The sequence below is a fragment of the Barbatula barbatula genome (genome assembly GCF_947034865.1).
Source record: "Barbatula barbatula genome assembly, chromosome: 20".
Lineage (NCBI taxonomy): Eukaryota > Metazoa > Chordata > Actinopteri > Cypriniformes > Nemacheilidae > Barbatula > Barbatula barbatula.
Genome location: NC_136783.1, coordinates 6,597,236 through 6,614,672, shown reverse-complemented (window position 1 = coordinate 6,614,672; position 17,437 = coordinate 6,597,236). Strand labels below are relative to the sequence as shown.

Below are 17,437 nucleotides of genomic sequence, written 5' to 3'. Positions count from 1 at the left end.
TGTCAACCCCTGTAGGTCCAAACAGTGTTCGGATAAGTTCAAGGCTACTAGTTTGAGTTTTGTAATTGGATTGCCATGGTTAGAGACATATACTTGTTTACTGAGTTTGTCCTCAGGGGCAAGAGAGCAAGTGACCGGCTAAACAAATAACAAAATCCACCTGTCATCTGATTTTTAATCCCCACATTATGTGCAAAAAACATCTTTCCTTCATTGAAATCAGGAATGTTATTTTGACATGCTGTTTTTATAAATTTGTATTCATGTACATGTTCCCTGATGTTCAGTCCAAACACACAAACTTTTTTATGTACACAAGTTTGACAAACTATGAACACTTTTGTTACTGAGTACCACAGGGAGTTTTGTATGTACAACCTGGAAGAGAGTAAGCATTTTAGCGATTCCCGTTCCATTGCCCCAAAGCTAATGATTTTTTTATTGAGTTTCTGGTTTAATGCATGAAATAAGGTTTATCATGACTTAAAATAAAATTGGCTGCTAACAATTTACTACAAGTTGCTATCAAGTGACAGTGATAGTCATCGTTATTATCGTTATCACAGATGAAAATCTCACAATGCAACATGGGCATATCTCTAAAAAACATGGATAGAGATTAATTCACAGAGAAATTACTTACCAGAGAACAGGTTTTGAATAAAGTTATAACAAGTTGTCAGGGGCTTGGTTCTGGTGACATTGATGTTGAGCGACCCTAGTGTAGTCTGTTTATAGCCTCATGGTAAGCTTTACACATCTGCCAATTCAATCTACCCTTCAAAATACATAAATGTTGTGTGAATTCGTAAAGATGATCTTGATGGAAAGAATGCTTTAGCATCAAAATAGTTACATAATCACAGAGCTTATAGTTCGTAATCTTACAAAAGTCTATGGGAAAAATCCATAGGCTTTTGGTTGCAGGAACAAATGAGTGACTTGTCAGATTTCCAAAGGGGTCAAATCACAGGAGGTCACATAACAGTAGCATCTGCAACCTTAACACAGAGGGTCCTATTTTAAGGATCTAAGCACATGGTCTAAAGCTGTGGCGCAGAGCACAAGTGGGCATTTCCGATACCACTTTTGCTAGTTTAAGGACGGTAAAAACTGTCAGAACGCCAGGCGCGTGGTCTAAAAGGGTTGTCCCTATTCTCTTAATGAATAACGGGTGTGTTTTGGGCAAAACGTGCAGTAAACAAATCAGAGGCTGAATCTGAAATGGCATACTCAATAAGTAAGAACTTCATTTCAGTAAGTAAGTACTTAACGAGGGCTATATAGGTAGCCTACGTACTGTTTTGCCTAAATGGGTGTAGTTATGAATGCGATCGGCCGTTGTAATTTTTCTTATTTTCCTTTTTAACGGCGAGTGGCAACATACGTTTGAGACACATATCCGCCACCTACTGTACTGGAGTGTGGGTCAGAGATTAGCCATGTGAGGTAATGACAAGCACAACAACTGAAGTTATAGTATAAGAGACAGGTTGTGTAGGAAAGTGAAACCCCTTTCATCCACATTTCATCTTGTGGCCACTAGATAGCGCAAGCGCGTAAATAAATAAATATGGCGCATGTGCAATAACACAACCAAAAGACCATGTGATTGAGACATCGTAGGCATATACACCACGTTGACAGCATCCTTCTCAATCTGTGTGCGTTAATGAAAAAAGTTATATTTCTGATTGTCACACAAATATATATCTATGTTAATACTTTCGTTATTATTGGGGATTTCAGCTAAGTATGTGCACAAGTTTTTGTTGATGTCAAAGATGCTATCAAGCTAACATGCTAACTGCACAGACTATGCCTCTGTTTGTATATTTCTACCAGAAAGACTCGGGAGGCAAGAATACTTGACAATGAACATTCATTAGACAACTGATCAGCAACAATGTGCGGATATGGTAAAATATATAGTTCCATGGTGTAGGCCCCTTCCATTGCTCGCATCCAGAGGGTCAAGAATTCCTGCACTTCCTGTCTGATGATGAAGGCAGCGGCGCAGCCAACCCCTATGAATTGTAGAGGACTTTGCCTCTGGAGCGGGGCCTACCCCCAAAGAATTGAAAGAACAATCCATGCAAAGGTTTAAAGCGGTAGAAACGTGACAGTTAGGTAAAACAGAAGCTGCTCAAAAACTACCGCCTTCAAATATGATCTTGTCATGTGTAACATATAAAGTGTGAGTGGCCTTGAGATTATAGCAGGTCTTTTTATTTGTGAATAAATGCTTCATTAGACATACAGCGTTGCTTGTGTGCAATGCATAAAACTAATTATTTCTGGCTATATATGCATCCATGCATAAGTTTACAGTTAGGTAAAACAGATCCAGCCCCAAAATGACCCAAACCCTATTTCAATAGTATCCAGTCATGTCAGCTCAGTTCAACTTTATTTGTACCCGAAGGTCTAGATGGCAGAAGTTAAAAGTCATTGTTCAAAGGGTGAGAGTCATCTGTTAAATCTGAGTAAGTCATCCGCTCTAACTGTGTGATATACAGGATGGTAGACTAGACTGTGAATCCCCGATCTATTAACTGGAGTATTTAACGATTCGACTCGGTGGGTTTCTATTCTTAACAGACAGGTTTCCAAACCAGGATACCAAAGAAATTGTTCACAGTGACTCAATAAAAGCACTGTAAAATAAAGTCATAATGGTTCTGTCAATGTGGAAATGGGCCAATTTCCTTAAACAAAAGTGGGCTGTTATCCCTTTTTAAACAGTACTTCACAGTTTGCTTCAATCAATGATAGTTCCAAGATGTTTGTAGGCTTGCAAAGATTCTATTTTCTGACCTTAAATAGATTTTACTTCATGTGGGTGAGCTTGTTTCCTGAAGTCAATAATCATGTCTATGTCTTTGATGAGTTTAATTGGAGATAAGACTCCTCACACCACTTTATAAAGTCATCGATAATCCAGCAAGTAAATTCAGCAATGTTATTGTAGCACCCTCTACGTGTCCTACAAGCAAACTGCATAGGGTCAAGTGTATGTTCCATTTTCCTGAAGATTTCCGCCCTTACCAGGTTTCAAGAGTTTTCATTCAAATTGATGCGAGGGCAACTGGTCTAAAATCACTAAGGGTATTGATGCCACTAGACTTGGGAACCGGGACTACCACAGCATCTTTCCAAACCTTAGGTAGATGATGTTCTCGTAAGGATTAAACATGCAAGTAAACATAAGACGCCCAAAGACATTATCAGGCCCTTATTGATTTACCCTTATTGAAAGGAAAGCCTTTTCTACATCATTTTGATCTATCTCAAAGTGCTGATTATCCATACATATTGTATCACGCAATTTCATTACTAATATCAGAAGTATCAAAACGATTATAAAAAGAATCAATAGAAGACATTTTAAACAATTGTAAATATATTATCTTTATTAAACTCCAGACATCAGTATCTGATTGGAATATAGAAAACATAAGAACGACCCTATTAAACATGTTTTCTGAGTTTGTCCCACCATAGTCTTTGATAAATACAGTATAAAGACAGAAAATATCCCCCCAGAAATTAGTATAAAATGTCTATGTCTGAGTCCAACCCAAGCTGTCTTTAGAGAGGCGCTAAACAAGCAGTAAACCGTATCAAGCACTTACATTTTTAAAGAGACATGGAAGTCACATTAAAAGATGTAAATTAATGTATTAATGTAAATAATTCATTCACAATATTTTCAGAGGTGCATACATGTTAGATTTTTTATTATTATCATTCTTAAAAAATGTATCAGAAGTCTATTTTTTACACCTTATATTGGGTGACTAATTCCTTATGGGGGTCCCAGATCCCCAGGCCCTCTCAATTCGAGCACTGCCTTTATCAACATCACACCAGAAACGCAATGTACACAAGAACAGAAGATGTTTTATTAGTCCATAATACTGTACATATCGAAGCATCTGTTACACTTTATTTTACAGCGCCGATGATACAGTGTAATTATACATTTAAGTACTGAGCACTGAAAACTAACTACATGTACTTACTGTATGGTCAGGATTAAGTTTAGGGTTTAGGATTAGTTACATGTAACTATGCATCATTTATACTAAATACTATAGTTAATACATGTAACGTGCAACAAGGGCACCGTAAAATAAAGTGTTACCAAATCATCTTTTCAAAAAGACAAAAGTTTAGCTACAAAATATGAAAAGGAATTACTTCTGATTTGTTATTTGTATGTTTTAGTAACGTTAAGATCACGGCATGAAGAAACATTTTCATTAATACATTTCATTAAAAAAATAAATATATTGTAACTTTCCCTCTTTAGATGTAAATCACTGTGTTCCTGTTAACCTACAGTGATCTAGGTCTCTCTTACACGCATGTCAGTTGCAGGAAAGTGCCGTGCAGTTAATTCTTCATTTGATAAAGTTCATCTCAGGCATTGGTAGCAACACGGAATATTCTTGAATAATCTGTAGTACTCCTCTTGAATCTGATGAAAGCAAAATGCAATTTAGGTGGTGAACAGTTGATGCAGAATAACATAATGTGATCAACTAATGATCGAAAAGTAATCCTTACCCTTCTGGATAGCACACAAAGGAATATAAAAATGAACATCCCTTGAAACGCATTGGCAAATGTAAAGAGGTACGCTGTGAGGGTGGTCTCATACAGAATGTGCACAACGCCAGCTGTCCACGTGACTCCCAGAACAAAGAGAAGAGCTATAGCTCCCCTCGCACATGACCTGAGGAACGATACATATTCTCAGATGTTCTATATCATAACATATCGTATCAAGTGTTTACTATTATCATTTCATCCATTTTATTATTAATTTCCTTACCTGATATTTTCATAGTGACTGATTTCAGGTTTCTTTACTGCAGTGTGGCGATAAACCTTGTACATAATCACAGCAAATGCCATCAGATTGACCTAAGAGGAAGTCATGTATAATATGGTTACAATGGCTTTACTGAAAGTTTCTATAGAACATCATGCTGATTCTCATGAAATCTTGCTTTTCAACATGTAAAGCATATTTTAAAACTTGTGTATGTATTTGAATGTATTTCAAACGAAAGCATTCGTTTTAAAACTTTATTATTATTTTTTTAAAACAAGAGCTTTAAAATCTCATTACCGTAATAGTCTTAAGATTTCAAAACCATAGCTTTGCTAGAATTGCTACAACAGAGAAGCCATACTTTTTCCACAGAAAATACAATAAAATAAAAAATATATTACTGTGTTACTGAAATATGTGTTCATTGCTGCCATGATGTTTCAATTACGTTGTTTTCATGAGAACGACCCCCGAACAGATACTCACCAGAATTATCAGACAAGCTGGTCCGATGAAACTCCAGATGAAGTTATTTTCAGTGCTCAGCCAACACCTTAAATGAAAATATAAAAAAATCACAATGTTTATATAATTTATAACGGAGTTAACGGAGCTTTGTTCAAATCCAAATAACCCATACATTTCATCATTTTCTTTAGTTTTTAATTTAGAATAATACTGAGAACTTACACAGTATTGGTGCCATAATATTTGGAGCCAAGAGTTGCAGATATTGCGACGACTACGGCAGGGCTCCCGTAGCCAAACAAGTAGAAGTTGCGATGGAGGAAGCCTTTGTTGTAGATGACGCCAACAACAATGAGATATAGATGAATGCCCTCAATGCACATCCATGCAAACGCGGACAGGAAGAAATAGTGCAACAGTCCCGCGATGAGAGAACAGAACCACTACAATAACACACATATATATATATATAAATAACATTAAAATGTGACATTAAAACAACATTGTGTGTTATAAAGTTAACAATAAAGTATATTGTGTTGACCCTGTGTGCGATCTTGTTGATCCCGACGAGAAAGATGAACTGGGCCATGAAGAGGCTGCAACACAGGTTCTTGTGGATGGTGGTTCTGGTGTTCTGGATGTCACGGAAGAACCAGAAAGTGAAGATGCACATGGAAAGACAGATGATGGAGATGACCATTCCCAGCTGAGTTATCCGCGTCAGAACATTATAATGTGCGATTAGCTGCTTGAAACACAGAAGAAGAAACGAATTGTACCATATTTACATATGTACTGTATATACATGGCGGGTTTTAACTAGCAACCACATTGTTTTCTATATCATTGAATAACTATAGTTGGATTTTGTTATACAGTGCAATGACATTTAAACATTTCAAAAGTGGATAACAAAATGTGTTGCATTGATGTATTGCGAAAGAACACCAGGGGGCAGCACAAGTGATCAGCTGTGACTTACATTGGCCCGAGCGGAGGACATGAGAATAGCGAAGTGTGTCAGGTGATTGCAGGAACAGGAAGTGTGAGTGGCATTTACATGAATACGTTTACACCCGTCCAAACTCCAGTGTCCCATCATGCTCTGCGAATACTCCCAGAAGGCACATTTAGTCTCATCGTGGGCAGCATCTATCTCCTGAATGAAAGAGTGAAATTCTGTCAACTCCACTTTCAAAAGTAGTTGAAAAAGGAAATGCATGGAGTGAAGGTGATCGTACCTCTGTGTGTTTGAGAGTGAAGGTCACATTGTTCAGCGAGAATGCTTGTTTGTTACTGATGGCTGCTGCTATCACGGGTGAATTCACTGTGATTTCACCCGCTGCGGCGTATCGAGAGTAATCGACCACGCCAGGGTCATCGGTGGGCTTCAGAAGACCCCCAATACCATTATACACAAGAAACACAATGGAGGTGCTTTCTACAACCGAGACAGAAATATTCCTTAAACATCATTTGGTAGACTTGATGTTGGCCAAAAAAGAAACTAGAATAATGTACCAACCATTGTTGCTTTTGTCTTTTGCGTACTTAGGTGAAAGTGAAATCCAGTTTCCTTGTACGATGGCAGAAACTGGACGCTTGGGCGCTTGGTGCGGTTCAAAGGTGTAAAGTTTCATTTCTAGAAATAATAAGATCAGTTACTGTTATAAAAGAGTAAAATCTTTTGACACTAGTATTGTTATTAATATTCATATGAAAATGAATGATGACAGGTCATCGTGTCTCAAATGTCTCACCTACGTCACCAGCGTCCACCTGCAATTGCGCGGAGCGTGTGTATCCCGCGGACAGAGCGAGCGTTTGCTTCTCTGCTGTGTGAAGGAGTGTGGTGAGATAATACTGCCTTGATTCTGGATTGATCTTCTCCCACTCCACCTTCTCATCTCTCTCGACGAAATTATTCACAGTAAAAACCAAATCCTGCCATACAAACATGCAATTGATTTAGGAATGAATAATATTAGCAGTTGTTATTTACAGCTGCAGAAAAAGTAAATAGATCACTCAAGCTTTGCCTGTGATCAGCATTTAGTTCAACAGAAACTTTTGAAAATACTGACACATGAAAGTTGTGAAATAAAACCAGGCTTATTGCATTATATCTTATCACTTGATCGCAGAATGAAACAAAAAATGATAATTTTACTAAACACATACCTATAAATAGTACATTTAGAAAAACGGAAAACTGAGTTGCAGAGGCGTCTTATTTTTTCCTGTATCTGCTCAGACTTTGCTCAATATTTGTTATGTTTTAGAATGGATAGATATGGAACAACAGGATGACAGAATTGTCATTCTTGGGTGAATTTGTTTTCATAAAAAAAACATGTTTACAAGATTTAACCATAACAGCTAATAATAAATGTAAAATACAGCTCATACTAAAACTAAATTTTAGTGTGTAAAATACACTTATATTTGTGAATGTTTAAATTCAATTTTTGAGAAATAAAAAGCTAAACAATATATTTGCGTGAGGAACTGTTTGCTTTCATACATTCTTCAAAATATCTTCTTTTGTGTTCAACCAAACAAAGAAAGGTATACAGATTTGGAACAACTAGAGAGTGAGTAATTTATGACCTCATTTTTATACATTTATTTTTTTTAAAATATGTTGTCCTGGCATGATCTCTATGAGTAGTCATAAAAAAGGGATATCATAAAGGTGGGTTTAAAATGAGAGATTGGTCACACTTTATTTTAAGGTCCAATTCTCACTATTAACAAACCATTTACTACAACTTTTACGTAATTTGTTGCTTATTTATAGTTAGTAGGGAAGTTGTTTAGGTATTGTTTAGGTTTAGGGATTGGGTATAGGGATGTAGAATATGGTCATGCAGAATACATGCTTTATACGTACTAACAGCCAATTTGCCAATAATATCAAAGATAATAAGCAACTTGTTAATAGTGAGAATTGGTGTTACCATTGTTTTTTTATGAATGATTCATTGACTGTCCAAACTTGAGCCGATAGATGTTTCAGGCTTATTCAAACTTTGACGTCATGACATCTAAAGGCAGGATGAGTTACCGTGATGGTTTGATTGATGTTTTCTTCAGGGTGTTCTCGGTCATCCCCAGCACTCAGGGCAGGGCTGGCCATGGCCTCGATGTACGATATGAGAAGAACCGGAGAGAGGTCGGCCGATGTTTGAAGTCTTATCTCTTTTAGCCGCTCTGGAGTTGACAAATTTATCATCTACAGCCCGGAGAGAGAAAAAGCTTTAATATGCCCAGAGACTACATTGTTGACAGCATAAGAAATGTTATCCATCCATGCTAAAAACAAAGAAATAAAACCTCTTAAACCATAATAAAGCAACTGACAAACCCACCCATTGAAAAAAACATAGATCTATAACGTCTCTATTTATTCCAGACATCAATGAGATTATAAGGAGAGCAAACGGAAACTTTTGAATGTAAATATTGAATGTAACAATTGTCTCTTTGTTTCTATTTTTATTTCTTTCCGTATTTTTCCTGTAAATTGATACTCAAATGAAACACAACTGAGACCTCCATCAAATCTCAGATATGAAAGAGCAACATATGAACAATCACATTTTTTTTCTGGGCATTGCTCAAAACCTTTGCAACTATCAAAAGGACTAAAGATCGAATAAAAACGGGACCGGTTTAAAATGTTTTCCTGATCAAGGACTTGGTCTTGGTCTTGGTCTCTTGGTCTCTTGGTCTCTCGGTCTCTCGGTCTCTCTGTCTCTCTGTCTCTCTGTCTCTCTGTCTCTCGGTCTCTCGGTCTCTCGGTCTCTCGGTCTCTCTGTCTTTTAGTCTTTTAGTCTCATGGTCTCTTGGTCTCGGTCTTCCAGCGGAGTCATGGCATAGCCTTAGGTTTTGTGTGAGAAAGACATGGCATTGTTTTGATTTTGACTCGCCATGTGCTTTCTCGTGTCTCGTCGGTGTTTCCGCCCTTTTGTCTCGTTAGCCTTCCCATTAGTGTTTCATCACCTACACCTGCCCCTTGTTAATTATCCTGTGTTTCCCCTTTAAAACATCCTTGTGTTCATTGTCCTGTGCTTGTTCGTTGTACTTGTTTCCCTGTATAGATGCCTTGTCCAGCGATCCCGCGTACTGAAAAGCCTTTGAGTATTTTCTAGTCTTTGTGAGTGTTCTATTTAGTCTTGGTATTTTGTAGTTAGTGTTCTTGTCAAGTGTGTTTTGTTCTTATCAGTTCATCGTGTCCCCTGTTCTTGTTTTGTTACCCCATCGTGGGTGTTTTATTTCTGTTTTGTATATATATATATATTAAAGTCCTTGTGTTAACCCCTTCACCAACGCTGTCTGCAATTGGGTTCTTCCACCACGATCACGACAGTAGCTTACAGGATCTCATGTGGTGTACTGACACATTTAAAAAGAAACTTAGTACATTTTAGTTTGGAGTTGTTTACCAGGTCCTTGAAAATCACATAATCTAAACCAGATTTTTTTTTCTGTCCTTTATTTTGAAAAGAGGTGTGCATCTGCATCTGCACCACCAGAGGGTGCCATGTTCTAAAGATCAAATTAAAGGGTGAATTAGTCGATACTATAGCCATCCACAGAAATGAGCAAAAGTATGGGAATCTCAAAATTACATTTATTTGAAGATGTCAGTTTTTATGTAATGCACTGAGATAAATTGAATAAAATATTTCAGATTTAAACAACTAATGGTATAAATTAAGCCTAAATAAATGTTATATCATTGATATATGTCTCTCTTAAATTTTAAAACTTGATGGTTATAATAGATAATCATTAAAACGCTAACATACATTTTATTACAAATATGATCATATTTGAATGATGAACTACGTGTGTGCTCTTGCGTGGCCTCACACACCCTTCCCTCAATATTTTTGGATGCCTACATTCCTGATGGTGACATAACAAAATCCTCATGCCCGAACTGTCGTGCCAGCTGTTTCCTGACCTAGAGCTGTTCTCAGCAAGGTGATGGGGAAATATCAGAGAGGTACGTGACTTAACTTGACCTCTGAGAGTTCCAGTTATCAATGAGTCTGTCTGGTATTTTTGCACACGGCACAAACGTGTTCAATGAAGAATGAATTTGTTGGCCAATATGAACCCATTTCCTTTTACTCTTTACGGTTTTATATATTGTTTGGTGTTTCATAATTTCCTCGCTCATTCAATTCTGACTTAAACAAGTCGTGTGATGTTTCCAACATGTTTAATCCACGTGTCTGGAAATTGACTATACTGTCTGTAGTAAAAAGCTTGTTGTGCATATGTAACTAACATGTAACAGATGTCACTCCTTTATTTTTCTTTATTTTCTTTATATTGTAATGACAAACATCTGGTTATGTAACTTTTGTATCTCTATGCAGTATAACTATCAAAACATGTGGCAAAGTGAATATTTGACTTAAATGATGTGTCTTACTCTTTCCAGTGTGCTGTTAACAGTCTCCGTGATACACCTCTGGTCCTGATGACAGCGGCTCTTTGGGTTTTCTGACAGATCACATAAAAATCAAATGTATGAACACAACTGATATTTTTCCTAACACAGTGGTTCTTAAACTGGGGTCTGTGGCCCCCCCGGGGGAGCCCAAGATGGATCCACAGTTTTTGTGGCATTTTATGAAATATAAAAAATTGATCTTAAACTCTATGCATTCAAACATCAGAAAATAAGCCCACCAACCAAACTAACGAATGTTCCGAATTGTATAACTGAGTGTGTTTTTGTTTTTATTTTAAGATTCTTTATTTGGGGGACCGCAAAGCGATGCACTCCTTACAATGAAAAGGTTTGAGAACCAGTGACCTAAAGGCACACACACTTTACTCTCATCATTTTCTCATCCTCGTATCATTCCAAACATGCACGACTTTCTTTCTTCTGCAGAACACAAAATATATATCTTGAAACGAAAGCGTTCTGCAGATTAAAAGAAAATCCTACAGGTTTGGAACGACATGAGGGTTAGGGAATGATGACTTAATAATTCCTTTAAATAGCCTTTTTACACATCTCAAACGGTACAAGCAGGAACCTACAGTAAGTGAATCGTGAAACTGTACAGTCGGTTCAGCATGAGTTCTCACCCCCACATTCACTCCCTCTGTTAGGCTTAAACCAGGGACCTGCTGGAGATGTATATCCTCTCTTGCACGAGCAGATGAACGAACCGTTCGTGTTGTGGCATTTAGAGAAGGGTCCACATCTACCGACATCGGCACACTCATTAATATCTGTAAAATACACAAGAAAACATTTCTTCTATTCATTTATTATTTTATAAACATGTACATTCGAAAGAAAAGGCAACAGAAAATGTCAGATTCTGTCCATATTATGCTTTCTTGATATTATTTGAAGATTTGTGGATAATTTGACAAATTCACTCTCAAATTCACAAGTGTTTGTTTGTGAGTGACCCGGAGAAAAAACTTGAATATTTAATGATTTTATGTAGTGCAAAATCACTTAATAAGATTGACACGTATTCGGGTTCTGTCATACCTTGGCAATGTGTGCCATCGTTGGTTTGAAAGTGCTGTTGTCCATTTGAAATGAATCCGGAAACACAAGTACAGTCATAACCTCCAACAGTGTTAGTGCAGTTGGCATTCGGGCCACATATTCCTGTCACATTCTGACATTCATTATCATCTGTGAGGGATCAGAAACACAGACACATTCACAGGAGAATCAGTCCTGGAGTAACACCCCATAAACTATACGGCATGACAACAATACAGTTTTAAAGAAAACAGTTATGTAATTCACTTCTTGTCTGGAACTCATTCTGAAAGAAACATTTTGGCAAGAAAAATATTGTTAAATACATAATAATATACAACAATATGATATTAAATAACATGATATATAATTAAATGAAAAATATAAAAGATTATGAATTATTAAACCTTGATCCTTTGATCTTTATATATTTTGCTATAGTTTGAATTTATAGCAATATTGTAAAAAACATTTTGGTTTTATAAATTATACAGCAGAATAAGATAAATTATGCACATTAAAGGATAGGTCAATTAAAATGTTGTTTATAAGGTACATCCAAATGAACTGTTTTCTTCAAAATAATATTTCAATTGACTGAATTATTTCTATTTATAAATGTGTCTGATCAAATATGTTAAATGCTTTGCTATAGCTTTGATAGTTTGATTCCAAGTCACCTGCATCTTTATCTGTGTGATTGAATATTGACCTTGAACACACAGCTGCATTACCCCAAATACTTCTGTATTCATTATTTACGAACTGAAAGCATTTATCATGTTGATTTATTGTAATAAAAACAAACCACGGCAGTTGTTGATTCCGTTCCCGGTGAAGCCTTGTTTGCAGAAGCACACGTGTTTGGAGTCATCGTTCAGTTTACAGACAGCATGCTGGTGACAGGACTTACAAATTTCAGAAAAACTGCATGGATCCAGCACACTTGAAAGCCAGGCTTGAAAAAGACGGCACAAGAAAAAAACATTACGAAAAAACACATTTTGTAAGCCTACAAAGATAAAAATGTTCATCGTAGTGCGGCGTACAGTATCTGAGCACTCACACGTCATGGATTAGTACACATTTTTTTGATAGTTGATACAATGTTGATTTGATTTTCAAGTTACTTTAAAAACTTTTATCAGGATTTATTCATAAACGTGATTTCTTAAGTTAAACAATAGACTAACACAAAAGTTTAGACGAACTGTTAGAATATGATAGATCTAGACATTTACATGCAGTCTGGACACCGCACAGCCAGCGGTCAGAACTCATCAGAGTCACTTACCAGCCAAAAGCAGAAGTTTCATTGGAGAACGGAGGAAAAACTCCATTTCGGAGCTGAAGCTGGAATGTCTTTAAGCACCAAGCCAATGTCTATGTGACGCACGGCATTTCCTTATGTCACTTCCTGTTTCTCTAATCCTGATCCTTCCTGTCCGGGGCCTCAATTAGAAACACTGAGGGACACGGCAACTCATCCCATAACGCACAAAACTGTCATTATTGAACTACACAATAATACAAACTCACATACTTCTTTAAGCACATTCCATTTTTATTATGTCTCAGAAACCGTACAAAATCTAAAATGTTTCACCTTTATTTTGTTTTTATCCTAAAACTTGAACTGAAGAAAATTAACAGTTTTGATACACTATAGGCTTTCGTAAAAATTCCTCTTACACCAAACGTCGTATTAACCCCGCCTCTGTATTTACACATTTAAACAACATATCAATGTTGACATCTTCATATCACACTACAAATTCACCCATGCTGTCAGCTGTTATTGTTTATAGTCTTGGGATTCAAAATGGGTCACGTTTCTTCGAGCCCAAATCTTGATTTCTTGAGGTTTCTATCAGGGCTCTAGGTATCACAGTTGGGTGGAGCGCTATATTTAACCACAGGCTTCTTTGTTCTAGATGTCTGCAAGAAATGTGTGCTTGAAGATAAGAAACAAGTTTGAGTCTGGACGGGTCAGAGCACAACGCCCACTGGATGATTCCAGACTTCTAGAAACTAACGGGAAAGCTGTAGGACACATTTCAAAAAACACTTCAGTTTGTTACATGTTCAAATAAAGCAAATGTTACTTCTTTTTTTCAACAATTGTTTATCATGTTGTCACTTAAGCCATGCTTGTGTCATCTGCATCTTTATACTTTCTCCTTTCAAACCCTTTTTACAATGACATGAACAGCTTGTGTTAGTTTGTTGCCTGTGTTCTTATCTTACAAGTTTATCTTTTCTTTGAGGTGCTTACATGCTTTTGTGGCCACTGCACTGTATGTTTAACACAATACGAATTATAAAATTATATTCGTGAGCGGTTGGCTGTGACATGAACGCTGATCTCTGTTAGTGCTCTGGCTCTGTGTGTAACTTTTATCCCTGTGTGACCCAAGACATCAAGATGGAGGGTGTGGCTTTTCCTTCTGTTTCAAAACAATAAGACAGGACCTCCATCCCACCACACATCCGCTCGCCACTGGATAACCGTAAACTACGCAGGTCTCGGGTTCGATCCATACTGCCCCCTGCTGGCTCATATTGTACGCACAGCCTTAACAGGTTAATGAACAGTGCAGTTTGTGAATTTGCTTATATTGTAAACCGCAAACACAAGACTTTCTGAGCTAAACTCACCTTTAAATATGATCAAAATGTGATATTTTTTAACAGGTAAATATGTAAACAAAAACATGACTGGTTGAAAATAAACTAATAATACTAAAAGTGTAATTTTTTAGGTTTGAGTATTGAAACAAAAAGCTGAAACTTTAAAAAGATTTTTAAAGAGTGGACGTTCATTTTGGTTTCTACTTTTGTTGTACTTCTTTTAGGATCGGTGGCAGTATAGGCCTTAAATTGGCGTCTTACAAATGTCCATTCAAACGTGCAAAGTAAAATTTCCCTTAATGTAAAACTTTGACTTTAAACTTCACAAAAGCTTCTGTAATTTGAGAATCGCTGTACATAACCTCCATAATTTTAACCTCTCTCTCTCTGTGCGAGCCCACATAACCAGCGAAACACTCGACTGCCGCTTGTAGCGACGTCTGAGGATCAAATTGGTGGTTGTGAAACTCCAAACAAATTAAATTGTATATTGCGAATGTCTGCAGGCCTGAAGTTTCGAGATGAGTAAGCGCTCAAAGAGCGGTCCATATAAAGCACTGCCTCTCCTGTCTCACAGACTTATAAATATATTTGTCTTGCCTGAGATTCACCACAGTCGACTGAACTAATCCATAGTCCCTGCAGTTTAAGGGCAGTATTTCCATTTTAAGAACCACTTTTCTTGCGAATTTGCACAAGCCTTACGGGCAGCAAGTGTGGACAAATGCATCATTTGCTCTCCTGTGATGTGCAGCTCATTTCAAACCTGAAAGCCTGAAGACCTTTTTTTGCCTCAACGTGGACCACTTGCCAATGTATTCTCCTGTACGCATACACAGAGACCAAAAGCAGATTTTGACGAAACAATAGCTGAATTGTTGGAGTGGAAAATAAAGGCTTTTGTGAATTTTAAAGCTTGTATTTTAAGGTCCAATGTGTAATTTATTGGAGGATATACTATACATATACATAACAATGTCTTCAGAGGTGTGCAAAGACGTTGAAGTGTTATGTAATTTTGACCTAGAGTGAGCTATCTACATACACCGCGGGTCGTCTTTCATAGAATTCACCATGTTGTTTCTACAGTAGCCCTAAGCGGACAAACTCTTCTACAGAACGTGTTTCATAAACACGTTATATCCTATATAACGGAACGTGCACGACATGCTTGTTTTAAAAAAATTATCTCAATTCAGACCAAGCAAATCTGGAAGATTAAGCTACTTTACACGTCAACATAAATACTTCTTCATTTTCCGAGGCCACTTCAGAAATGTTTATGTTTGTTTGGCTTGAATCAAAACAAAGCAACTGCAGTTTGATTGATATGAATTGGAATGCACAATAAAAAAATTGATCAAAAGTCATATTATATTATATTCATATAATTCAAAGTATATTCATGTGGATGTTAGGACAATGTACAATGTTCTTTTAATAATCTTTAAAATATTTGTATTGTGGTGTGTGTCTCTAATGGGTTTATATTGGGGTGTATTGTTTCCAGTAGAGGAGGCTCTCACTCTTTCAAACAATGGAAACAGCTCTTATTGGTGTGTATGGATCCTGCAGAATCTGGTGTAGATGGAAATAAAAACAAGTTATTAATAAACATACAAATATTTAGAGTTTTGTTATTTACTCACCATGTTGTTCCAAACCATCAGAGACTCATTTGAGATGTTTCAAATATATATTAACTAGCTTTTGACAAGGATTTTGTGGCCGTGCTTTTCTGGGAGAATTGCCCAATGAAATGATTAGGATCCCAGTTACGAAACACGGATCCAGACCTATAAAAAACTTGTGTGAGTGCTGGGGAAACAGAAATACTACTTCATACGCCCAACTATTTTTTTTAACAAGTTGACCATGTTAAGCATGAGAAGCCAGCACGTTTAACAGTGTGAAGAAGTCAGAATGCATGAAATAGCTTGTTACCCCACCTTTAAAAACGCAACCTTTATTGCTCAATTTTTACAAGCTTTTTTCGGAAACTGTGTTCCTTTATCTTTTATCCTTTCTCTTTGTTTTATTTGATCTTTAAATCAACTACACATTTTCTCCCTGTGTGGGTCAACTTGCAGTTAGCTCAGAGGATGTTGAGCGTGTATTTAAACATTAAAAAGTCAGGCTTCATCCTCTGACAGCCACAAAAAGTGCCTCCGACTGGGTGCCGTGCCGCTCAGAATTCATTTGAAGAGATGACACCTGATTGTGCGATTTATTGTCTCCTCTGACCGTCCACGTGTCCACACGTCCCTGCGCTTCACAGATCAAAGCTGCCTTTTATCCGCCTTACACCCAGTGTCCCTCATTTATTAATAAAGCACCTGTAACCGAAAGTATGGGTCCTACCGTGGACCCGTGCGTACTTAAGTTAAAGTCTGAAACATAGGAGGAATGTGTATTACCGTCTGTTTTCATTCAGATTATATAACGTGACAGATTCAGATAATACGTGTGAATCAGTTTTAACAGATGTTTTGACCTTTAAGATGTTTGTATTGAGTGTATTCATGTAATTATTTAAGTTTGTTTTTAATGGCTAATTGATCCTCTCACATGAAACAGATTGAACACCTTCATACTGCTGAAACAACATTTATGTGGCAAAAAAAACATGAACAAAAAGTTGACTAAGAGAGAAAGTGTTTTTCATTAAAAGCATATGTAGTGCTATGCAATGTTTAACTCACAAATAAGCAGGGTTCCCCTCATTAACTTCCCAGTGTGGATTTAACTAATGAGTTGAATAACATGCAGATGCGATTTGAAATATCGAAGCTCCTTGAAAGCAAGAGACAATAACCCAACAGACCCGACAGGCTGTTTTCTTCTGATGGATTCTTATGGACTTAATAACCTTCTGGCCGTGACGCAGGCTCCAACCAGCACTGATAGCTGACAGCAGAAAAGTTGAGGAAAGTTGTCGAACATTTTATTTAACAAAC

The 17,437-nt window shown here is 37.0% G+C and overlaps 1 protein-coding gene across 1 annotated transcript; it reads right to left on the bottom strand.

The window, feature by feature from the left end:
* Positions 1-3,390: 3,390 nt before the first annotated feature.
* adgrl4 (adhesion G protein-coupled receptor L4) lies at positions 3,391-13,245 on the bottom strand. The gene is made up of 16 exons (XM_079482576.1): positions 13,144-13,245; positions 12,658-12,807; positions 11,850-11,999; positions 11,432-11,578; positions 10,764-10,834; positions 8,382-8,549; positions 7,075-7,258; positions 6,840-6,956; positions 6,556-6,755; positions 6,297-6,473; positions 5,856-6,059; positions 5,534-5,754; positions 5,330-5,396; positions 4,841-4,932; positions 4,573-4,741; positions 3,391-4,483 (listed from the first exon to the last, which is right to left on the bottom strand). Exons 1-16 carry the CDS (start codon positions 13,187-13,189, stop codon positions 4,421-4,423), a joined length of 2,226 nt encoding a protein of 741 aa, XP_079338702.1. The 5' UTR covers positions 13,190-13,245; the 3' UTR covers positions 3,391-4,420.
* Between the last annotated feature and the right edge of the window lie 4,192 nt (positions 13,246-17,437).

Excerpts from the sequence above, each read along its gene's own strand:
- adgrl4 (XM_079482576.1), bottom strand. The coding sequence starts at position 13,189 with ATGGAGTTTTTCCTCCGTTCTCCAATGAAACTTCTGCTTTTGGCTG. Across the intron at positions 11,579-11,849 it reads CGATGGCACACATTGCCAAG|ATATTAATGAGTGTGCCGAT; the intron begins GTATGACAGAAC and ends TGTATTTTACAG. Across the intron at positions 4,933-5,329 it reads CAGCTTGTCTGATAATTCTG|GTCAATCTGATGGCATTTGC; the intron begins GTGAGTATCTGT and ends ACTTCCTCTTAG.